This window comes from Cygnus olor, chromosome 2 (assembly GCF_009769625.2).
Source record: "Cygnus olor isolate bCygOlo1 chromosome 2, bCygOlo1.pri.v2, whole genome shotgun sequence".
NCBI classification, from domain to species: Eukaryota; Metazoa; Chordata; class Aves; order Anseriformes; family Anatidae; genus Cygnus; species Cygnus olor.
Genome location: NC_049170.1, coordinates 6,361,911 through 6,386,764, shown reverse-complemented (window position 1 = coordinate 6,386,764; position 24,854 = coordinate 6,361,911). Strand labels below are relative to the sequence as shown.

Here is a 24,854-nt window from a genome sequence, read left to right as displayed (position 1 = left end):
TTGCTAACATGCATCTAATGAGAATAATGTCTGCATTTCTTAGTCAGTTTGACAATGCACTACTAGATTGTATTTGACCAAAAAAATGCCTTGTCCAGGAATCAGGGCATTTTTAAAGTAATGGTCACTCTTTTAGGTTTACCATTTTAATGAGATATTGTCATTCTTGAGACGAGAAACAAGACTCATCTGTTTGGAGCCAGGTGTGGCACATTTAGTGCTAGGCTCCCACTGTGCTCAGTGTTGTCCCCACAAACTGGCCAGGGTGTGTCTGTCCGAGAGAAACAAAGTGGTGGGGACAGCAGTGAGCTCTTCGGAAAATGCATCAGCTTCTTCCCAAGAGCTGGCTTTATGGTGTGCTTCTTTAGCTATCAAATGTTTCAAGCTCCTTGAAGAACTCTACAGGGAGCACAGTGATGCTCACATAATTCATGAGTTAACATATATGCAGCATTTCTTGGACTACTGAAGTTGCAAACACAGATGTAAAGTTATAGAATAGGTATATATGTCTTCACTATCTGACAGTGACTTCAGAATTGTAACTCATGCAAACCCCAGTAAAGCTGTCAAAAGAGAATTTTAAGGTTAAAAAAAAAATCACAGAGTAGGAAGTGCCATAATGCAGCCTCCCTTCAGCACACACAGGGGAAAGGGTCTTTAATCAAGGGGACAGACTCTTTTACCCACGGAGCTATTGCATTTATAACAGTCGTGAGGTTACTTCCCATACATGTAGACCTTAGTAGTACATTAGGAGCATGCACACCCTACCCAGGCAATCTTGCTGGTGCCAGAGAGCACAGTCTTTGGGAGGAGCACTTCACCTGAGCCTGACAGAGTTTCCTATAGCAAGGAGGTGGGTCTGAGCTGCAGTAGGAGCCAGCCCTTTCCTTTTGGTGCTTCTTCTCACCAGCCTAAAAGCACATCCTTACAGATAACCAGTGAGCATCCCCTGCACCAAGATGGAAGGGGACCTCAGCAGTGCAATGCTGCCCAGCCATAGACTGCATCTTTGTATTGAGTCACATCACCCCCAAGATGAATTAATAGAAGAAACCAAGGAACAAATTGTTCTGTCTGGGCAGCAGTAAAAATACTCTTTGGCTGGTAATTTAAAGCCTAAAACCTGTAACAACAAGAAGAACCCCTGATAACTACATGCCCTGTAAGCTGCTGTCTGGGAGAGGAGCACAGACCCCCATCCTGGTTAGGGCCACAGCACAAGCTTTATGCAGCCAGCGATTTCATCAAATTAACCTGCTTGCTCAAATGAGAGGGGAGGAAGCAGAAGGGAGAAAGAAAAATAAAATAAAATAAAAAAAAGGCTATCCAAAAGGGAACACAGCAGCTGAGCTGAAAGCTCTGGCCACTTATTTAAATAAGCAGTTTCAGCTAATGCAGGCCCCCAGTGCTTTCAAATAACTTTTTACATGCCCCAGGAACACCTGTCTCTAATTGTGCTTAAAAAAAAAAAAAAAAAGGCAAGATAGAAGAAAGAGAGCTTGGATTACTTCAGGTGCCTCTTTTTTTCCTCTTTTTCACCCAGGCTGGCTTCTCCTGCCTGTTGCTGCAAGAAATGCCCACAGAGCAGATCTTCAGATCCCCCCAGGCCAAGTGGCAGCTCAGTGTCTTTAAAGGCCAGGCCCATGGTTCCTAGCTGGCCCTTTTCATGTGAAAAGGAACAAAGCTAAGTCTGTACCCCAAATGCATACTGAGAGAGAAAACTACAGGGAAAAGGGAATTTGCAAAAACAGGTGAAATATCTGGAGCTTCTATTGCCTCTCTGAAATACCCTCGGGTGAAAACAGCTTGTAATGAGGTTGGTGTTCCCTCTACCACGTACCATTTCTGAGCAGAGGTTTATTATCCTTAATCTTTTCCCATATCTGTTTACCCTTTTGTTTGGGCATTGCATTTTCTGCCTCACAGCTGCTTAACTGCATGACTGCACCTGTAGATCCAGGAACTGCATGGTATTAACAAAGGGCAAAAAGGTAAAGGTCTTTAATTTAGGAGGCTAGAGAGACTAAGGTGCTCTGCACCAAATCCCCACCTCTGCTGCCTGCTTTCTTGAAACTTTCCTGCTTTTCTGAACCCTTGTGTTCAGGTGAGGACCATGAACTCCTGAGGGCAGCTCCGGAGCTGGTCCATGGCACAGAGATGAATGTGTCTGCAAATGAATTAACAGAGGGCTGCCCTCACCAGCAGCAGGCAGGTTACTGCTCTGGAGTGCTCTCACGTACGGTAATATGATGGGATACATGAGTGCTTAGGTTAATTATAAACAAAAAATTATCTCCTGGAAGGCCAGACACTACTTCTTATAACTCAGGTTAAAAGAGGCTTTCACATCATCCACTCAGGCTTTTTTTTTTTTTTTTTTCTACAAGGCATTTCCTCTTTTTTAAAAAATGCTTTCTCCCCATCTAAAGCTCAAAGTAAGGCTGTGAAAGTCTATTAATATTCCATCTTCTCAGCTTGTTTCCTACTCCTTGTGTCCACGCTTTCTGAGGCAATGTTTCCCTTGCAGAGGGCAGCCTCGTTGCAAACAGCATGTGCCGCTCCTGTTGGCATAAATGCTTTTAAATAAATCATTCCTGCATCCTAATTGCTTCCTGGTGGTTTCCAGAAGAACCTCTTTATGTCTCGCTGTTCTCTTAATCTGTCACCTCCTTTACACCTGCTCAGGCTTTTCTAACAGCTCCCGTGAATTCCCAAGGCATATGGCTGCGAATCAAGAATTAAACCTCAGCTAATTTCCAAGGGTGAGCCAAACAACCCGCTGCTGTGTTCTTGCATCCAGCGAGATAGCAAAGGGCTTGGCTGCCCTTTGGGATTTGCAGTTTTCCCACCCCAGCCACTTGGAATGGGGTTTCAGGCTTTCTCAGTCCACCTTGACGTTGCACCTTCGCCAGACTCCTGGGTCCCATTTACCAGCACTGGTAGGGCTGGAAGAAGAATTGCTGTGACTTTTGGGTACCGCAGGATGCCCCTCGATCGATCACACCTTGTCCTGGAATCAAAACCTTCCTCCCTTTTACTGCAGCGGTGGCTACGTGGGTGCAGCTGCTTGGGAAAGGCTGGTGTTTCTACCGGGATTTGCAACAAAAGAATTTCTTCATTGTCAACTCCATTCTGCTTCTCATCCAGGTGCCGTGCAGAGACAGCCTTGATTTAGGGCAGCTGAGCAGGAATGATATTCTCCCCTTCAAATCAAAAGATCTGTGAAAACACCGCACAATGCACCCCTGGGTACCCTCTTGATGCTGACTGCTGTTGCCAGGTTGTGGACGGGGATGCGCTTGATTATTGTTTGTTGTTTGAAGACGGCATTGTAATGCCAGGGATGTGCACGGTGATTGCTGAGAGAACATTTCCCTGGGGTTCAGCCCCAATGGATGTGCTCCATTGCCATTGCAGCCGGTGGGAGCTGAGGCGATGAGCTGAAGGGATGCTTATTTCTGGGCAGGATTAGGCTCAACCTTACTCAAATATGACACAATGCATAAGGAAGAGAAAAAATCTGGGTGGGTTGTTTTCACAAGATGCAATTCTGTATTTCCTTGTTTCCCTAAAGCGTTTATTTAATCAGATGGTCCAAATCAATAGGGAAAATACCAAAATTGATGTGGCAAATACGACTTGAAAAACACCTCTGCATAGCTGAATTCTTGAACCTGACTTGGTCCTGATATTGTATTGAATAGGCTGGGATGGAGAGTGACCCTGACAAATTATAGGACCTCCAATTTCTGCCAAGAATAACACATTGCAATGGTGCCATGGCACACATCAGAATCCTCACCTTCGTTCTCCTTAGTGCAAAGCACCCCAAAGCCAGTTGCACAGCCATGCCACGGTAGGAGACCAACCCAAAATCTCTACACCACTGGTGCACAACTTCCAAGTTTCCTCCGAATCTGTTTGATCCCCCTCTGACTGCCACCAGCCTCTTTGGCAGCCCCTTCACCTCTAGCCTGGATGGAGCCTCAAGGGTGGTGATGGTCAGCAGCTGTTGGGGTTCTAAAGGTGCTGGTCACCGGGAGGAGAACCATAGGACAAAGCTCCTCCAACCCTGTTGGACTGCTACATAAGGTCCAGGTTTCCCTCCCAGCACTGATCCTCCACCCAAGGGAGGAAATATATTCCTCTACAAGGAATTTGGCTGCTATGCTCACAGCCATGGAAAGGGCCAGGCAGGTTGCACGCAAGGGCTCAAGGCTCAAATATCATTATTTTATTTTTAAGGATGCTCTTCTAAAAAGGGACATTGAAACGTGTTCCATCTTTAAATAACTTCAAGAAGTAAAATGGTTGGTAAATCTAGTTCAGCAAAATCTGAGCTGAGCTGGGCTTTTTACACCCCTTTCAAAAGCTGAAATCTCCCTTAATAATGAATTCGCAAAGTGTAAGCTAGGTTTGTTGCTGGACTTTTCTCCTCACCTTTGTTGACCGTCCCTTTTCCTCTGGCTGAAGCATTTTTTGCTGTGCTTTGCCTTGCCTGAAATCCAGCTTGCACTTCCACTTGGCAAAGCCGGGCTGCTCTCCTTTTAGCATCTATGTGGTAACTAACATGAGGTGCAAACCAAGATAAGAAAAGACATTTGGATGTTTTCACATGTGTTATGTTGAGATAAAGCGTGGGGAGGCAGAAGGGAGATTTACAGTGTCCGCTGACCTGCTAACACACATTAAAACCGCTTATCTCATCTTCATGTGGATTTTTTTTTTCACTTACCCTGAATTAGGCAACATGTAGTAAAACATTTTTTTTCTTTCTTTCTTTCTTTGAAACAAGGCTCCCTGGCTTCTGGGAGGGATTCTCTTTTCTCTTTAGTTAGCTGGGAGGTTTATGTCCTTGGCAGAAGCCCAGAAGAATGTGCACTGAGACATCTTCAAAAATCCCACAAGAGCATTTGCTTTGAAGAACTGGAAGGAAACCAGTCAAAAACCTGCTCTGAGGTAATAATGCTCTGCTGTAACCTGTGGATTTTCAATAGCTCATAGAGAGCACTAATAAATTCACTCATAAACTGGTTCTCCAAGTGACAGGCTATATTATTTTTACTCTACCTTGGCTGTATTTTTGTCATTCTGTTCCTGTGTGCTTTTCCAAACAGAAACTAGATGAAATCCACACGCTTTTAAGACACTTTCCAAAGAATACAAATTGGATTTCAGTGCTGTTTGGGAGCAATTCATTACAGCAGATTGTGTAATTACTGGTAAGGCAAACAGAAATCACCTTGCTAATCAACAGGGAATACAGATGGAAAAAACAATTAAAGTAATCATAAGCCATCAATATTTACTTCACACAGCAAGTTTTTAATTGTCACTTAAAGACAATCCAACACAAGGGCATAATTTAATTCAATTCAATTTTCAGCTAGGGATAGAGACTGCTAAAATTGTTTGTCTCAAACCCAAAGATTATTAGCTGTTTTTTAACTCGTCTGGCAGTGAAGTATTCTAAGTAGAAATCTTAGAGAAAGTGCTTTCCAGGAAACTATCTTGGAAAACATAATGTCTGTATTTTTTAACCATTCATTGAAATGACGGTGCATTTAATGACTGAACATCCATGAGCAGTTCCTCAAGCAGCAAACGGGAAATTTGGAAAGGCGCTCAATGGGGAACACAGATCTCTTAAGTAAAACTCAGCAGTGCCAGGAAAAGACCAGAAATCTGTTTTGTTATAACCATTCACCAAAAGGGGCAACAAAACCTTACATCTTATTTTACTATCATAAAAGCATTGACAAATCCTTTCCTCCTGGGCTTGCTGTATAACTCACTTGAGATGCCTGGCCTCAAAATCCACTGCTGAGCCTTGCTTGAATTATTTTGCAGACAGAAATGCTGCTTACAGCTGTTGTGACCCCGGCCTCCATGGCAATGGAGCAGGCTCATGGGGAAATGGGCTGAAAGGAACAATCTCTCTGTGGTGGCTCAGCTGGAGAAAGAACTTGGTGAGGCATCAGGGCAGAGATTGGGACCTAGAGAGCATCTTCCCCTCCCTGCTACAGGATGGAGCTCTAGAGACCATCGATGAAGAGGACTGAAAGGGAAGGAGGCTTTAAAAGTTACTTTAGGAAATACCCTTTTCCAATATCAAGTCTTGCAAGGTGTTATCTTATAAAGAACTTGTGGAGAAACTCTCACCTCCCCTCATCTCTGAAATCAGTAAACAACAATCAGTTTGTTTGTTTTTTTTAAGCCTCGATTGGGACTAACTTTTGGTCAATTAAATGGAACGCAAAAGCTGCAATGGAGACGATGGATTTGCGATAATGGACTTTTGTAGAGAAATGACATTGCTGCCTGCCTAAGAGGATTTTTCTGTGTATGCCACAGGCCATGAAACCTGTTTGTGAGTTTTTTCCAAGCATTGTTACTAATGAGTTAGGGCCCTTACATCCCCTTCCCGAGAGCTTTCCCATGACTGCTGCAGGGTAGCGGTCTCTCCCTCTCTGCCTCCAGTGCATGATCAGCAAGCGAAGAAGCTGCTGACTGCAACACCTCCACCCTTTGAATGATGCTGAGCTCCAGACCGATGCCTTCCCTGAACTGACCACTGCAAAGGAATAATCTGCCTGCTGCTGTCGGCAGAGGCTGGGGCATCGCTCAGAATTAATTGGCTGAAGCTCAAACTAGATAAGCTTGAGATAATATTTATAGGTCAGAGGAAACAATTGAAAGCAACATCAAACGTGATACCAGCAGGCACGACCAGAGGAGTTTATCTGCTGCCTGTTTTAAAACCCAACTGTCTCTGCCTGTCGCGGGACGCGCCTGGTTGAGAGCAGTTTTCATAAACATTTGTTCTGAATGCCATGCGCCTTCGTCTCTGGCCAAGTTTGTACTTCTTGTTTAATCTGCTGAGTACAAACAGGTTTTGATTGCATGAATGCTTGGGAAATATCAATTCTTTGTGAAAATATTTGCCTGTGCAGCCTAGCAAAGAGGCTTCTGCATAAACACCATTCCTGATGGTGACGATGATGCTGATGTCTGTCTACAGTTTGGATACGCTACAGGCTCTGCTTTTTTCTCATTTTAAAATAGCTGTGACTTGCAGTCCCCATCACACAGTTTGTGTGCATAGCAAAACTACATTTACAGTGTAGAAGTGGGTTAATTTTAAGAACATACACATTATTTGCAGGGAGGTAATGTATGATTGATGCATTAATGCTTTTTGTTCAGTATATCCAAAATGTCTGCAGAAGTTTAAGGCATCTCCCCAAGTGCCCTAGGTTGAAACAAGCCTCAGTTTTGTGGTTTGATTACTCCTTTCTCCCTTCCTCCCAAAGAAATCCGTTGCAAAACTTTATTGTATTGCAATGCATTTAAAAGCACTGTCTTTTTTGTTAGCTACACTTGCACATTTTCTTTGAGACGCAGAGGCCATTATCAGAGATCATCCTTTAGGGATTCCACATCCAGCAAAATAAGGCCCTCAGTTTGTGGATTACTGTGTGTTTTGATGTTCAGGCTGTGCAAGACAGAACTTCTGTTAGTAATCCACAATCACGAGAAGAGCCTTCTTGCTGCTCCAAGGCCCAATCAGTGTCAAAGGTCTTTCACTGAGCAGAATAAGTATGGGGAAAAATAATAATTCTTCAGCAATGTGCTTATACCCCTCTGGGTTCACTTCCCATGTAGAAATAGTGAATACTTGCAAATTTTAAGCTGGTTTTTATGAATTATTCCCAGCAGAGAAAGAGTTCTAAGTTGCATTTGTACAATGAGAAAACACAGATGATAGATGGTTTCCCATTGTCCAATGACAAAATCAACCATCGCAGCTTGAATCTTTGAATACCAATACCAAATGCTAATGAAAAATTTGCAGATCAGGAATTTTTAAGTGAATAATTTTAAACAATAAATTTAAGAAATCAGACAAGTGGTTCATCTGCTTCTTTTCGAGCAGCTAATTCACCCATTCACTCCCTTCTGCAGCTCAGTTGCAGTGATTTGGTTCTCAAAGGACCAAAAGAAAATGTAAATGAAGTAAAAGTGTGCTGGAAAAATGACAGCATGTTACTCTGCCAATTCAGAGTGGCAGGGTGTGTGAGCAATAGGCTAGGAGAAGAGCATCTGTTAAACATGCTAAAAATATAGTACGGTTCTCATAATCCGTGTTGGCAAATAACTGTGAAGGAAATAATCGGCATGGGAAAAGCTTTATTAATTGGTGAACAACAAAAGGACAAACAATTTCCTAGAGTAAAGTAACCAAAACAACTCAAGGGTGGGGACATCTTTTGGCTAGCTTGGGGATCCTGCAAAACAACATTTACATGTGGGTTCAGAAAATAAAGAAGTCTAGGCCCAGTGGGGTTTGCTAGGGACAGGGGCAGTCCTGGGGGCTGTGGTCTGCCTGCCTCCATAGCACTGGTTAATGCCCTGAGTGCTCTGGAAGTGGCAAGGATGTGCAGCTCCTTTCCCATCCCACCGAGGCTCTCTCCGCATGCTGACGTTACATTCACAAACCCACCATGAAAAGGCAAACATGAACCTTAAATGTCTGGCTACGTACTGACTTTGCAGTCTTGATAGCTCCCTATTTCAAGTGGGATTTTTGCATGGAGGACAGAATTTCGCTCCATTTCTGGTTTACTCTCTTTGTATTAATTAAACGCCATGCTTTATGTATACTTCTAATCAGGAGAGAACTCATTGCAAACTGTTGGTAATACAGCAGAGCACCAAACTGCCTCAGTGAATTCACCATGCAAACTCTCGTCCCTGTCAGGAAGACCCCTACTTCTAGTTGTGACAATATTCAGCTCTCATCTAGCTCTTCTAGTCTCCAGAAGTTCATTATGAACATTAGCCTCCAACAACAAATTCATGGAAACCCATATAAACTTATATGAGTCCTACTAGTCCCATTTTACAGATGGAGGAACCAAGGAAGAACAGCTATGCACTTGACCTAACCACAGTAAGCACAGTTTTCAGGTTTGGGCTGTAACTTAGGAGCTGGTGGTTCCAATTTTGTGGTTAGATAATTAAACCAGGCCTTCCTTTTCTATTGAAACTAATCCTGTGAAAAATAAGTGCCTTCCCTTTAAGAGGTTTCCAAGCATGTATGTGAAGAGGAATTTATGACCTACAATTTATGTAAAGACCTTCCTTTTCATAAATCAATTTATTAAAGCTCTGGAGAAGCTTCCAAAGGCTCTGATCCAGCAGGGCACTTAGACATGTCCATAACTTCAAACAAGTAAATCGCCCCATTGAAGTGCTTTTCTGGGCTGGCGCCAAAGAAAGTGCAGCTCTCCCCGAGTCAAGGTTCAGACGTAAATGGGGGAAAAAAATAATTTTATCAGAAGTTTAATAAGTTACAGTCATGGCAGAGCTCTGCTAGCCTGCCACATTAATACCCTGAGCTAATAAGAAATGGCCTCCGGGGAGATAATTGCCTCCTTATTGATACACTGTGATGAACGTTAAACCTTATCTGGAGGATGCAGTGTTTCTGGCCTTTCTGGAATTCACCAGATCCAACATGAGATATTGTGAAACTTTGGGTTTTATGTGCTTATACCTGCTGATCTTCTGCATGGGTGGTCAGAAACAACTCTGGAGAGGGCATGGCTGGTTCTAGGCAACACTCTTGGGGAACGAACTCCCTTTTATTCAACTATGTCTTGGTTTTAAAGATTGTTCTCTCAGGAGAACTAAGCGCAGAGACATTTCAAGGATTTAGAGTATTTGTATGGTTTTTGTAGTAGTGAACTCACTTTAGGTAGGGCTATTCACACCTTCTTCTGGACTCCTCCACTTGTGAATACTTGGGAGACTGAGCATCCCAACGAGGTGCTGCTGGCAGCCTCACAGGGAAGCTCTGCCAAGGACAGCTTCTCTAATCTGCTGAGACTTGTGTATCGAGGTCATGTGCGGAGCACTCGGAGGTAACCGGACCTTGTGTTAGGCGGGGGAGTGTGGGACGAGATGTTTAATGCTAAGAGAAAGAGCGAGTTCCTGGAGACTAGAGGGGAACGTGACTCACATTAGCAGGGTAACACCTCTGCACCAGCGACATGGAGCCGTTTTTTCTCCACCCTGGCACGCTGTGTGCTGGGGATGCACAGTTGCAAAATGGCCGTCTGGCGACCTCCTTCGAGGTTCACCTAAGGTTGTTACTCGGAGTCAGAGCGACAGCTGTCATTTTGCAGACGCAAAGCTGCCAGACTTAACAGCCTCTCCTTATGCACACCATAAAATCACAACACAAGCAGCATTGTAGCTCCCAAATGGTACTTACATCTCAATGAGGAAGTCAAGCCAGCACCAGGCATTGGTGAAATACTTCTTGAAGCCATAAGCCACCCATTTTAAAAGCATTTCCAAGACAAAGATGTAAGTGAATATTTTGTCAGCGTATTCCAGCATGGTTTTTATGTTTTTTCGATCTTCAAGATAAATATCTTCAAAAGCCTGAAAGTGCAAAATATTGATTAAAAGCTTCTGCTGAACGATGTTGGAAAGCATCAGTGCTGCCACGTAGTCTCATTTGACAGCACATCAGTACTGGCAGTGATTTCTGATATATTTTAATGTACCATCAGAACGAGTGCACAGTCATAGATAGGACTGATCCTAACCCTAATAGACAGAATCCGACCCTTACATTTAGTCAGACACGTCTACTGCTAATGATGACAAATTGGGTTATTAACATGCTTACGCCCGTGTTACAGAGCACAGAGTTCCCTGGCTTCTGTTCAGCCATCACATTTCAGGTAGCTACAACTATCTGCCTCAAGAAATGCTCATTATTATTAACTTAACAGAGCAATTATGTTTTAAAGGTCAAGGTATCTATCTACCCATCTCATCTGTCTCCCTAACTAAGCTTGTGCAGTGCACCATCAAAAGACATTCAGCATCTGCATCAAGTACAAGCAACTTAAAAACCCTTTTAAAATATTTACGATATAAAACAATGTGCCTACTAAAATAAAACAAGTAAAGTTGTCCCATAATTTAGCTTTCACTTTATAATGCACGTCAAATAAAAATGCAGGATCCCAGTGTCAGGGCAGCAGATATATGGCTCGGCTGGGAGCTGCTAAGTCGAGCAGTGGCTTCAGCCTGCTTCCCAGCTGATCATTATCCAGTCTGCCTCCGTGTCCCTCTCACTTGGAGGACCCAGGCTTTGATATATTTCTCTTGTCCTACTGCATGACCAGAGCGCTTGGCAGCAAGAAAGCACAACGTTATTCGAGGGGGTCTGTGCTAATTGTCCTAATTATCTACATTTGAATATTCCGAGATCTCTCACTACTTTCTGAGGAACTTCCAAAAGTTAGAAATCACCCAGTGCCTGCAGATATCAGAAGCGTGCTGCTTGTCACTCAGGCAGTCACACTGGTCTTTTGCCTGCCAGGAAACAGTAATTAAACTGACAAGACAGCTCTGGCAGTCCGAGCCAAAGCTTGTCCATTTGTCCCCACACTTCAGGGTGACGTTTTCGCTGCGACCCAGTCTCCTATCTTGCCTTCAAAAATGATATTTCAAGGGTGTGAAAGAGCTGTTGGAGAAAGCCACAGAAAACAATACACAGACAGACTGGATTTTATCGCTTCTGGTAGGGGCTTGCTCACTTTGTCAGATGACTTGCTGTACTTTGCAATTACTGCAAAAATAACAGCAAACTATTTAAAGTGGTTTCCTTCGCTCTCCTTGTTTGCTACTAACTTGTCAGAAAGCACATTGTGTTTGCTCTACCAAGAGCAGACCGTGAGCCAGGAAGCAGCTTAACAAGGGGTGAAAAATGTGCTACCCGAATGCCCCAGGTGCACCGCGCTTCTGAGCAACCTATGGACCTTACCCAAAAGATTAAACTAAACATTAAGGTTATTTCTTCTTAAAAAAAAAAAAAAAAAAAAAAAAAAAAAAAGGGGGGGAGTTAAACAGGATACCTGCAGTGTTATCCACATTTACTATTAAAACACAGACTTCCAGTTTGGGTGTTTGTGGCTTGAATGCACAAGAAAGGTTTTCAGACCTTTTGCAGTAAGCTGTAGACCAGCTTACTTACCACCAGTATGTGGTGGTCTAACCACCACATATGAATATACATTGGTTTTTAAACTCCCTTAAAAACTTAGCACGTTGCAGGGGCATGGCCAGATGAGCTCAGTTTTTGGAAAAGCTCACTCCAGAATAACAGAGGGAAAAAAAAGTGTGTGTTCCCTCCCACATGTCCAATCCCTATCCTGAAGAACAAAGCTGATATGTTGAAGCACAGTGCAGGTACATGAGAAAGTGCAGCGAAATTTGCCCTTATACAGAATTGTACTGAGTAAACTGAAAATAAATTTTTAAAAAGGCAAATGAATGTATTCAATGAAAACTAAATGAGATTTATATCACAGTCTTCAGTATCTAAGGCACTTTTAATTACATATGTAAGGAAGTGCATTTGTCTAAAGTGTATTATAGCAAATGACATGCCCCCTTTAAAATGTGTTAAAAAATTAACATGCTGATCCCCAAGCTGGTGCAAAAACTGTCAAACTCCATTGATTTCAGCAAAGCTATGACAATTGTCAGCAGCCTACTATCTGTACAAGTTTTTCAGCCTTTTTCTTCTCATAATAAAAGAAAATCCCCTGGGCAAAATTCCAGTCCATCCCTAGTGGTCCTGGAGAATTGTCCATTCCGTTCATTTTGCAACAACATTTACGCATTGCCATCTTCTTGCCTCCCTGCAGAGACTTTCTTTAAACTACATAAGCCTAGTACTTCTGTGTTTTCCTCTTATTTTTTAGGCCACTGACAATTTGCGTTGCCCTGTTCTGGAGTTTCTTCAATTAGCCCACGTCTTTCCCAAAGTGCAGTGCCCAGAGCTGAAGCCTTGTGCTCCAGCTGAGGCCTCCTTGATGCCAACTGGAGTGGAAGAACATGCTTATTTATACAGCCTAGTGGGGTGTTCGGCTTTTCTGCAGTGCTGTGATGTAGTTTCTTCTGTTCTGTTTGTTGCCTGTTCTCTCTCCAGCTCTTTTGAGTAAATCTGCTACCTTACCAGTCAGCCTGCATTTTGTCTTTCTGCCCTTGATTATCCCTGGTGAGATGAAGCAGGCACCTTTCTAAGGTCTTTCATTTAAATACTGAAGGCAGATTGATCTGCTAGGCAAAGTTAATCCTGAACTTCAGAAAAACACTGGTAACCTGTCCAAAGATGGTACTGCCTGTGAATTTAGTAGGTACATTTTTTAACCCCATCACTGAGGAGAAAATCAGTGATCACCAGACCAAAGTCCAGAGAACTTCCAATATGTCTCTTTGCCCTATGGCCAACTAAAACCCTGGGAGAAATCACATCAATTTAAGGGACATTCTTAACCATGTAAATGACCCATGCAAATGTATGTTCACTGGGAGCTTCAAGCAACAGCCTTAAACAGAGGTGCTTAAGTTTTCTAACTGACCCTGGAGGAGACAGGAGGAGGGACAGAAAAGGCAAAGTTGAACAGCTAGGGCAGCAATCCTTGCTAAAAGCAGGCTGGATTTGGAGTAGAGTGAGCAAGCCAGCTTGCCAGCCCAAATTCTAGAAACTGCATGCTGGTTGCCACTGCCACAAAGAGCCCAGGGCTGATAATACAGAGTGGATAATCCCAGCACCCTGTGGGATCTCAGAAGATCCCTTATCAGAGTCATGGGCAATGACCAACTGGCCTTCTTGTGTGTGCATTCACTCGGCTCCAAGCAGGAGGTATCTGAGCACAGAAAGGTATGTTGGGTTAAGCTAAGGTGCATTCAGAACATGATACGCATCCACCAGCTCCATTGGTAGCTCTCTGATTCACTGCTCACTGTGCTTTGCTTTGAGAAATGAGCAATGAGGGTTCATAAAATCTTGGATGCACCTAACCTCAGGCCACCTTCTCTTAGATCCACATCTACTTACAAACAACGAGAAAACCCTGTCACACTTACCAGGGCTCCACTGCTCAGCAAGATCATGAATATGATGAAAGTTTCAAACCAGTTGTGTTCAACAATTCTGTAGCACGTTTTCCGGAGCCTCCACCAAATTTTGCCTGGAAATTTTGAGATGTCCACTGAACAGCATGGGAAGAATCGCACACAAACTGAAAAGGAGAAAAAAAAAAAAAAAAAAAAAACAACAATTGTTAAAAAAAGCTTGATTATTTCATAAATCTGCAACAAGTGCCTGCTAAACAAGATTAATTCCAGCAATATGCTACTGAATGGAGTGTCTCCTACCTATCCTCCCTCGTTCTTCTCATCATCCTCTTCTGCTTTGCCTTCTATTTCCCCATCTCACTCCTCTATTCAAAAATATTCAAAATCACTTTAAACCTGCCCCAGTGGTCTCTCCCAGTGATTTTTGTGGTACAGAATATTTTGGTCGTGAGTCACCAGTGCCCCAGGTTGATCACATTGTGTTAGCTAAGCTCAGGCAGCCCTGCTGATCCGGTCTAATGACTCCAGCAGGGTATTACCAATAGTTTCCACATCCTTCTGAATGTAGGAAGGATATTTTCTTGGTATTACAGTACCATTCGAATTACTGATTAAAAGTGGCAACCTGATGAAAGGGAGATGAGGGGAGGTGGTGCAGCAATGCAGATGGGACCAATGTGCTGAAGAGACTCAGACAGGAAAAGCAGATTTTGATTTCTTGGTCTCTCATGAGCTTAAACAAGGCATCAGGTCAACTTTGGAAAGGTACTTTGGTGGATAAATCCCCTTTGACATCAGCAGAAATTTAGATATCCAGCCTCTGTCCACAGCAAGTTCCCTACTGTCACTTACAGCACTTCCTGACCTTAGCGAGGTGTTGCAATGACAAATATGATAGCTAAATGCCATGGTGGTAATGGGGACCACAGAAGGATCTCTGCTGGCAAAACCTTGGCCATTTTTAGTCTTCTTAGCAACATTAAATTGCTATAGCAAAAGAGTATTGTTGTTAGTAACAGATAGATTGGTCTTTCCCATTTAAAAAGCACCACATCCATTACCTTGTGTTGGGTAGGAACTTAAAACTATGATGAGAGGACAACCTGGTAGCCAGGAGTTATCCTTTTCCAGGCTGGCCATTCAGCCTTACGTCAGATAATTCAACTCAAGTGTCAAAACATTTGCTGATGAGAACAATCCTTAGAAACTACTTTATTTCCAAAAAGCAAGCTTTTTACCCTGCATTTAATCCATGTGTTGTATAGAAAGAGACATTGCTGTGGAGTTTTATAGTCCCATCATAAGATGATAAATCACAGGCCAGCTGCTTCCTTAGCTGAAAGGTGGCTGAGGTCACGGACACGTCTCGAAGCACACAACAACTGCTCAGAAGTGACAAGGGAGGAGATCTCACTCTGGTGATGTAATGCAATGCTATTGCAAGTAGAAATAATATTTAGGCAAGGCATGTGGGGAAGGAAAGACGGTGAGTGCCAAGGTTACGCAGACAGCAGATCCTGTTAATTCAAGGTGGCATAACTGAGGCGCTCGAGCTACAAGTGATTTGCAAGGAGATCAAGTGCAAGTCCCAGGATGCCGGGATTCCCATGTAGCTGGAAGTGGGGATGTGCTGGCAGCAGCTGGCTCTGCCAGGAGGGAGCAAGCTGCTAAGTCCGCCGTTCTCTTCCTGGCATTTTCTGTAAGGTTATATTAGCCCACATCCCTGCTATGGAGCAGCAGAGCTATAGGGAGCTGTAGGTTGTCACTGTCATCGTTCATATATGAACCACTCCCAGAGCAGCCTTTTCTCCCCCATCTCTGAGATGTTTGGAAGGTGTAGGTTCTTGGCTGTCTGAGGTTTTGATATGGGACTAGCAGGATAGGAAACCCTTAATGCAAATGTAATGTGACAGTAATGCAAGTAACTACGTGTCGTCTAAATACTTTCATCACACAGACCTGTACTCCCACTGTATTCTGGAATTCAGAGAAATTCTAGGCTGAGCTGAAATACATTAAATCAACTGAATTGCTTGAGAAGAGCATAATGCTAGGAGAAGATGCAACTGTAAGGACCAGATCTCTACCTCTTTGTGGGTCAGGTACTGCTCCAGCAAAGGAAAGTTTTATCCCTCTAAGCACTTTAATCCAAAAAACAGAGAATTGTGGCAAAGGATAAGAAGTTATCATGTTAGTCAGAACTTTTTCTTAAAAACAGTACAGAGATAGTAATGTGTGTGAGTTGGGTATTTTTTAGGAAGTAGCTCCATGGAACAGAGTTCAGGTACCAGACCTGTGGTACCAGGATCCCTGAGCCCAACATCCCCCCCGGCAGCTCTGCTTGGAAATGCCCATGCAATACATTCCCACCAGCAGGACAGGACACTGGGGGCTATTAGCTGCATCTCTTAGCAGTGCTGCCAGAAACCTCTTACGCCATTTCTCACCCCACAACCAATGTGGTCACTGCCAGCTTGCAAACATCTGGTCCACACTCCGTGCTGTTATGCAGGCTACCTCATGCTCAACTCAACTTGGCATCAGGTGGACCCAAGACTTGGGCTCAGATCCCTCATTTATCAATTGAACAGCCTAATGAGCAGGGTGTTCACAACTTAAGTGTGGATTTCTCATGTTAAGCAGAAATCCCCCTTTGTACTAGAGATAACCACTGCTTCTAGCAGAAGAAACTTTCCACAAGACTACCTTGTTCTCATACATACTTCAGAATATTTTGAAAAATCTGGATTTTTCTGACTTAAGACTTTGGTCTAAAAACTCTTCCCTCTTTTCTCCTAATTACTTCCAAGATTCATACCTGGCGTTTTAGACACTTAGATAAAGGCCTCCGCTCAGCTAGCCATAGACTTCACAAGCAGGACTGGAATAGGTTAATGTCTTCCAGCAAGTGGTTCTCCCCACCGTAAGATAGTTGGATAAAACATTCCTGGGAGAAGTCTGCTTCTGTTCTTCAAGTACACAGTGAGCTAACATGATTACCTGAGCCCAGGCATAGCTAAAATCAGGGAATCATCTTCAAATGAAATACTAATGAGCAGGGCAGCATAAGACCTTAAGTTATTTCATTTGTGATGGAAAATAGTTTTTAAATGGTAAAAACAGGCTATTGCTGATATAGTCAGCTTTCATCTGATAATCTACAGGTACAGAGAGCTATATTTAAAGACAGAAAGGCAGCTAGGACCACTAATCCTTTTTTTTTTTTTTTAAATGCTCTTTGATGGCAATTTCATGCAATTCTGCTCTGAAAAAAGAAAAAAAAGTCCATGTTACTGACAGTAATACCTTGAAAAATCCAAAATAGCCTCTCAGATGAGTCAGCCCAAAATCACAGCGCTATTAAATCCCATGCTTTTGATTGGGCCCAATTCAGAAATGTTTAGACCAGATTCTGATACAATTACTAATGTCAAGTAGCACTTCCGTGAATAATCATGCTGGTTGCAATTCAGATGAAATGCTATTTTTAACTACTCATAAATCAAACAGAAGAAAAGAAATCTGAAAGAAAAAGAAAACTGACCATAAATAGGTTTTTAATGAACAAAGTTCTATTTCCATTTTGAATTTTATATTTTCCCTCAGTTACTGCTCTTTAATACCTGTGCTTTCCTGGACTGTCTAGTAATGCTGGCAGCCTACTGTTCGGTGACCTTGACCCAAGCTTAAATGATGAATTGGAAGCCTTACATAGCACGACGAAAAAGTTTACTTGGCCTTAGTCCATGTTCCAAGAGTTGTTGATGGTGGATTCCTGTTTGTTTGTTTGTTTGTTTTCACATTTCTATGAAATCAAAATATTAGAAACATTCCAGTGTGTTCTAGGCATGATCTGGTGAGGGTCTGAGCAATCATAACTCCAGCTGACTTCTACAAGGCAGGTGGTCAACAGACTCCAGCTCTGGGTCTAGAAAGCTATTTACTTGATCCATGTGAAGAAGACTATTCATTAACACCTTTTAACACAGCAAGTGTCAAGACATGAATAAACCCTTTGGCATTTCTTATAACAGCATTACTCATGCATTACTCATGCTGCCTAGTCTAATAGATCTGTGCTATCCCCCTGAAATCAATGCTATTAGGGAACTATATAGGGTTGCACAGAAGAAACTGAATACCTCATGATTTGGTCAGGACTTAGTTTTGCCGCCCTGATTCATAGTGGGCTACATGTTTTTGGAGAGCAAAATGATTCATTTCCATTACAGCATTTTGGATAGTATATGTCTGCTCAAGAGAAACACAGAACAGCAGAAAAAGTCCCCCTCAAAAGGTCAAGCTATTTGCTGGCAAATCAGTGAAACTGTACTGAGCTTCGTTAGTGGTCACTTTGCCCAAGAACAATGGTTGTTTTCGATTCTCGTTTCAACATTATGTACCATTACCAAGAAACCTTTCTAAATGCATTGGTTACCATGATATTATTTATTTTTTGTTTGCTTCTCAAAACAAGGGAATTGTTCCCTTCAGTCAGTGGGGTGTCCTATGGCATGACCACAAACTGCAGATTAAAATGGGTCCTATACTGCATTTTCCACTGCAGGTGTGACAGAGAAAGCTCTTACTTAAGTATCTGCCACAACAATGACAAACTAAAAAGAAAAAAAAAAAAAGGAATTTAATTTACAATGTATTCTGTGTAAATATTCCTTTAGCTCTGCACTCACATTTTCTAGTCTGCTGCATTATAGTCATGGAGCTGTTAGACCTGATTGCATTACCTTGGTGCATTAGGAGAAAAATCTCCCTGTAAATGTGGGAGCTATGCTGCAATAACTTTCTCCTGCATGCACAATAGCCAGACTATTTATTTCAAGCTTATGAGCAAAGCCTCTACAAATCTACTGCTTGCTCATACCAATATATACATTTAAATTTGCATTAAATTGTTAGATATGTTTTGGCTGGATTGGGCTCCATATTCTCTTCAGTAAACCTGGAAGACGAATTAATTTCTTGCATACTGTGGAGCAGTAAGTCTGGTACCTTGTGTTTAAACTACAATAATTTCATAGCTACTGTTTCAGAGAAGATCCCAATTATTAGAGTATTCATTTTTAGAACAAAACAATATTTTGCTTAGCTTTGAATATTGGTTATGATATTGCTTGGTTTGACACAAAGAAAATACAGCTTCCTTAGCATAAATTCAAGCAAGCAGGTATTCATAACTCAGTTTTAAGACACATATCTGTCAAACTGGGTTTCTAATGACTAGCCTGGCTAGCTGTGCATTGCTCAAGCAAGAAGGCAAGTCTGGCTTGGAGGGCACACGTATCTGCTGGCCCTCCTATCTGCTCCTTTTCTCATCCTCTGGCCCCACTAATCCTCTGGTGTGCATGTCTGGGTTTTATGCTGTGCAGCTCTAGGGCTAACACGAAAGAGTTTTGCTATCACTGCCTCCAGCATTCAGGTGCCTGAGATACACGTGGAGATTTAAGTCTTTCCTTGTGTACTACAACTGGGAGCTGCAACGACACAGCTTCTGACAGAGCCACAGTCTGCCAGGTGTTTTCACTCTTCCAAAGTCTTTACAAGGATGTGATTCTTGTTTATCCACTGCTACTCTCCTCAAAACATACCCTCCTGGAGGTCACTGCAACTAACAGTGTGATGCCTTGAAGCAAAGGCAGTGGGCAGCCTGGTCCACCAGTGCTGTGAGCCCTGCTCTGAGCAGGGGGTTGGACGAGTTGAATCTGGAGGTCCTGTCCACCCCGACTTACTCTTTTTCTCCACAAGTGATGGGACGATAAGTGTTTTCTGAGGTCTGAGAACTCTTTACAACAAAACACTAGCATGCCCTTCCTGACCAAAAAATACCCTGTATCTCAGGTATTATGGCTAGAGAAAAGAGACTTTCAAACTTAGGTTTGTTCCATATATATATATATATATATATATATATATATATTTTTTTTTTTTTTTTCTAGGACGACACTTAACACATTTTGCTGGGCTTCGTTTGGTTTTACTCAGCTTTCAAACCTCATCTGGTGGCACAGCCCACAGCTCAGTCTAGATGTGTTCAGTTTAGCGGTCTGTTGGAGCTCCTCTTGGCTTTTGCATTTCTGCACGGCTGCTAAGAGCCGCTGGGGAGGGCATGACGCAGACCCCACCATTAACCAGAATAACTTCAGCGCTTTCCAACTGCGATAAATGCTCCTACACGGTCACATGAAAACCTGGTTGTGGGCGTCCTGGGCGTCACGAGTTGCGATCAACTGCGTGTTGATCAAGGTAGCTTATTCTCGCGCAACCATCTGACCATATCCCTTTGCCAGCGGGCCGTGCCCGGGGAATTACACTTGAGGACTTAGTGAAAACTTTCTCCTATTAGGGTCTGGGAGAGTGGAGTATGCTGCGGCCAGGGGCTCTCTTTGGATGACCTTCTGCGGGACACAGAAGATAATGTCCAAACAGACAACAATTTTTGGTGCGGAATGCATACCAATGGAGGTAACAGCACTGGAGTGTTGCAAGGCATCTGGAGGGAAAAATACCCAAATAGCTGGCATTGCCTAGATGTTGCTTTCCCATCAACTGGCAACAAGAATGATCTCTCCATTTCTATCAGGTTTTTCCCAGCAATACTTGACCTTGAGCTGTGACCTTACCTTGACTCCACATTTCCTGACCCAACAATATTCCCAGTTCAGCCTAATCAAAGCTATTTTGAGATGATAACGAATTAACAAGTCTCCCCAAGAAAAACGACCTATGGCTAATCTGGGTCACCCAACTCCGGGAAAACTCTGACCTCAGCAAACTTTCAGCAACTATTTCCAGAACGTGTATTATCTTTGTGCCTTTGTTATCTGAAAAAGGGGGCTGAATCTGGAACATATTTGTCCAGGACACAACCTATGCTGAATGTGTTTAGAAATGTTATAGTTTGCATTTAGATAGCTGGTGAGCTAACAAGGTAAGAACTTAACTCTCCCTCTCACCTCTCTTCATTTTACCTAATATTCTTTCACAAATATTAGCTGGCCATTCTTCCGAATATTCCAAATATTGTATCTCTTTATTAGAAGATGGCAAAGGCAACACTAGATAAAATAGCCCAGTGCTTGCCCTTCAATAATTCCATTTTAGTACTTTTATAACCTTGTCATGTCTTAGCTAAATAGACTGGTTTTGTTTTGCTTTGCTTCATTTTGTTTTTAACCAGACTGAAGTGATAGCTGCAAGAGGCTTAATTGCGATGCTAACTTTGAGGGAAAATATTGGAAGGCATTTAATAAACAAAGATTATGGGAAAATACTGTGGTTTTCTCCATAAATACAAACAAGTCCTAATGTCATTGCAATAAAAGTAATTTGGACTTTCAGTTCATGTCCCTCTGACTTGAAGTTCAATGAGGGAACACTCACGTGCCAAGTTTACGCATTTTTGCCAAATCCATGAGCAATGCAATCGCATTTAGCCTACACAGTAGCCTCTGAAAAATCCGCATGGACGCATTTTGCCTGGAAAGCAGAGCAGATGTACTGGGGATGCCATTGCCTGCAACAGCTTCCCCAGTGCCCCCAGCCACCATGCACAGGATCATGGGCTGGGAGCAGCTTCTGCTTCAGTTCCCATTTAGTGCCCAAGGCTCAGCTGGCCGTAGCCTGGGAGAAGAGGAGGACACCCTGATTTCAGCAGAGGCTGGTGAGGAACTAGGAGAGGAGAGGAATAAAAGGCAGCAGCAGCCATGTTGTGCTCAGGGGGAAGGGATCAGGAGCCAGAACGATGGATGTGATCAAGGGTAAGCCTGGGGTTCATCCCAAAGCTCAATTTCTACATTTCTCTGTGGTCAGGATGACAGGTGGGCTTCAAAACTAGGTTAACGCTTCCAATGATCCACCTCTTGCCACTGCTACCCCACGTCCCATTGACATTGGCTTCCAGAAAAATGTGTGGGTATTGGCGTGGGTCTGCATGATGGAGATTCGGGCAGTTCTGGTTATTTCAAGAAAGAGAAAATTACAGAATGCAGCTGTGCTGGGAATGACCCAGGGCTGTGCACTGAATGAAGTGATGGGCTGAATGATCCAAGCCTTATTTGTTTTAAAAAATGGAAGGTGATCCTGGCCAACCACGGTTTCATCATTTGTAAACTGTCTGGCATTTGACTGGCACTGGTCTTATAATACAGGCTTGTTTGTGCAATTATATAACATAATTTCTCACTTTGCAGTGCACAACATAGACTGCTGCTCACTGGTCTCATTAAGAAATATATTATGAAAGAATGAAAACACCAGATCTAATCTCTAAATATTATTGTCTCGGCCAGAACAGTTACAGCACAGTACCATGCTTTCTTCAGTCAACTGCATTAATTTTTGGCTACTGCTTTTAAGCAAAGCTGCCAAAAAATGTTTAGATTCTAGGGACATTTGTAAGCCCTGCAGGGCTCCCTTACCTCATTCAATCATCTTTCTCACACATATAGAGCTGCACATTTTTGCTGACTTCAGGGGCATTCATATACCCAGTAAATCATTTCTGTCTGATCCCATCTGAGCAGCTCTGTTTTTACTTATAATAACCCTTGAATTTTCAAGAGAATATGCTAACATTCAGCTAACCCTATTTTTCCTAACCTAGATTTAAAGGAAAATGAGGAATCTTACTGAGATAATATTTTGAATAGAGCTCACTCAGAAGAAGAAAACTTAGAATGTTATCTTCCTTTCAAACGTAGCTAAAATAGATCTTTTTGTGCAGCTGGGTTTCAAATCCGTTTTGGGGTAGCATGGTGTCAAAATTTAATAAAATACTGGCTTATTGGGTTATTAAAATAGTTATCTAAATATGAGTTGTTATCTGAAATAATTAAATAAAATGCCCCATGCATAGTACATCCCGGGTCAAATTAATGTTACTGGACATGCTTATCTTCATGCCTTTTAAAATAAATGGAATAGAGTCCCTGGGACTCGTGAGCACTGCAGACAGTTTATATTAACTGCCTATATACACCTAAGCTATAGAAACATCCCGAACTCATTAGTTCTCTACCAAGTCTGATTATGCACATATTTTGGAAGACAAAAATCGTCATTGGCCAAATCAGAAATATCAACCTTATTATTATCATTATCATTATAAAACTCAATAGCACAAACTGTGATGAAAATAAGCCTAACATGTTAGAAGCTACGCAGGAATTTTGAGCATGCATCTGGCTTATCTTGCCTTGGAAATCCAAAGACTAATGTTAACAAGTGATTCTGGAACATTACTGTGTCTAAGAAATGAAGTGCATCCAGCGAAATACTATTGCAAGCAGCTAGAGCAACTTAGAGTGAACGTGGAGGCATGTTTTATAAGAGGACAGGAGGTTTCTCGCCTCAGCATTGCAGTGAAATATGCAGGCCCTTACCTTCGGGGAAGCAATCTTCAGGCTCCATCAGCTCCTCAGCAAACTCAGGGATCTGCTCCAGCAGTTCTGCGGGATTTGTCAAATCCACTGTGCTGCCTTCAGAAAGACTGATTTCATCAAGCTTGTTGTCAACAAGAGCAAAGATGAGGAAAACAAATTGATCAATTGCCCCGAAGGAAGTAGCTGAGTTTTTATTCCACTAACCAATATCCCAGCCAAAGCAGACATGACAGCAAGATTGCCATGCACTTCACACGGTGCCCACTCCTCGAGTGACAGCTCTGCCTATGCTGTGGTGAACTAATGGTTGACCCACCACCAACAAAAAAATTAGTAAACAATTCTTTCTTTAAAAAATAAAAAATAAAAAGGAACAACCTAAGAAATATAGTGAACAGCCACTGAATATTAATGGTAGGTGGAAGCTTGGAACAACTGAACCACTCTGTTTTTTAATTTATTTTTTTAAGATTTCAAGGTTTGTATGTCCTTCCCTCATATATGATGAAATCAAATGGGGAGACCAGAAGTGGAACCTAGCTCCTGAAATGCTGGAGGATGAAGGACCTGTGTTGGGTTCCTGTCTCTGGAACCTCATTCCCGAGGCTCCCCACCCACAGCTGGTGCATAAAAACTGCACCTTGTTGGTTAGGTCCATGTCCTGTTCCCTGCTGCCCCAGCTTCTCCTCTGAGATGAGCAGAAGTCCTTCTCTCACCATTACATAAGCCATCCAAATATGAAATAGAAATTTCATAACATGTTTAGGCTTTCTTTTGACATAAAACATTTTCTTTAGAAGAAAACAAGATTTGTCTTCAAAATTTTATATAAGTAGTCAAAATAAAACATTTATTTTGTGTGAATCCAAAACTATATTTTTCTTGATTATTTAGTTTGGCCATTATAGGGGAAGGTATAATATTTACACAGCCCTGCATTTGTTTCTGACTGTGTAGGAGAGATATCTGGCACAAGCAGCCAACATCAAAGGTAGGATCTCCTATGGATCATGTCAATACAAAATGGCCTGACAAGAGTCAGGACAGGTAGCTTATTTGCAAACTCTCTTATTCTCTTTCCTGAGCACCTACTGAAACCTTTTTGTGCTTTATCTTGCAATACTATTCTCTCCATTTAAAAAATGAGGACAGTAATACTTACCCATGCTTTTAAACAACCTGTGAGATAGTTATATGAAAGATGGCATGTACACATAAATTATTATTTTCATGAAGATGGAGTTAGAGAATAGGTACAGCTTTATGTATATTATTAACGTGAAAATGGACCCCTTGTTTTCCAGCATACAAAGGCAATGCAAAATTTATAGCTGAATTCAGAGAAATGCTGAACCTGGGGTAAAACGGGCAAGACTGAACATTCCAGCAATGCTTGTAAGAGGGGATGGAAGCTACTTCTTTGCAATTAGCTGCAGCATCCCAAAGGTCATAGTCTTGGCTAGGGTTTTTAATGCTCTACTCAGAAGGACTGCAAACAAT

General features: G+C 42.4%; 1 protein-coding gene across 1 annotated transcript in view; it reads right to left on the bottom strand.

The window, feature by feature from the left end:
• LOC121065226 (sodium channel protein type 5 subunit alpha-like) overlaps window positions 1-24,854 on the bottom strand; it is a 206,046-nt gene that overhangs the window by 24,380 nt on the left and 156,812 nt on the right. Inside the window, 3 exon segments of the mRNA XM_040547913.1 lie at window positions 10,282-10,458; window positions 13,966-14,120; window positions 23,355-23,475. Of these exon segments, the coding sequence (XP_040403847.1) occupies window positions 10,282-10,458; window positions 13,966-14,120; window positions 23,355-23,475 (453 nt within the window).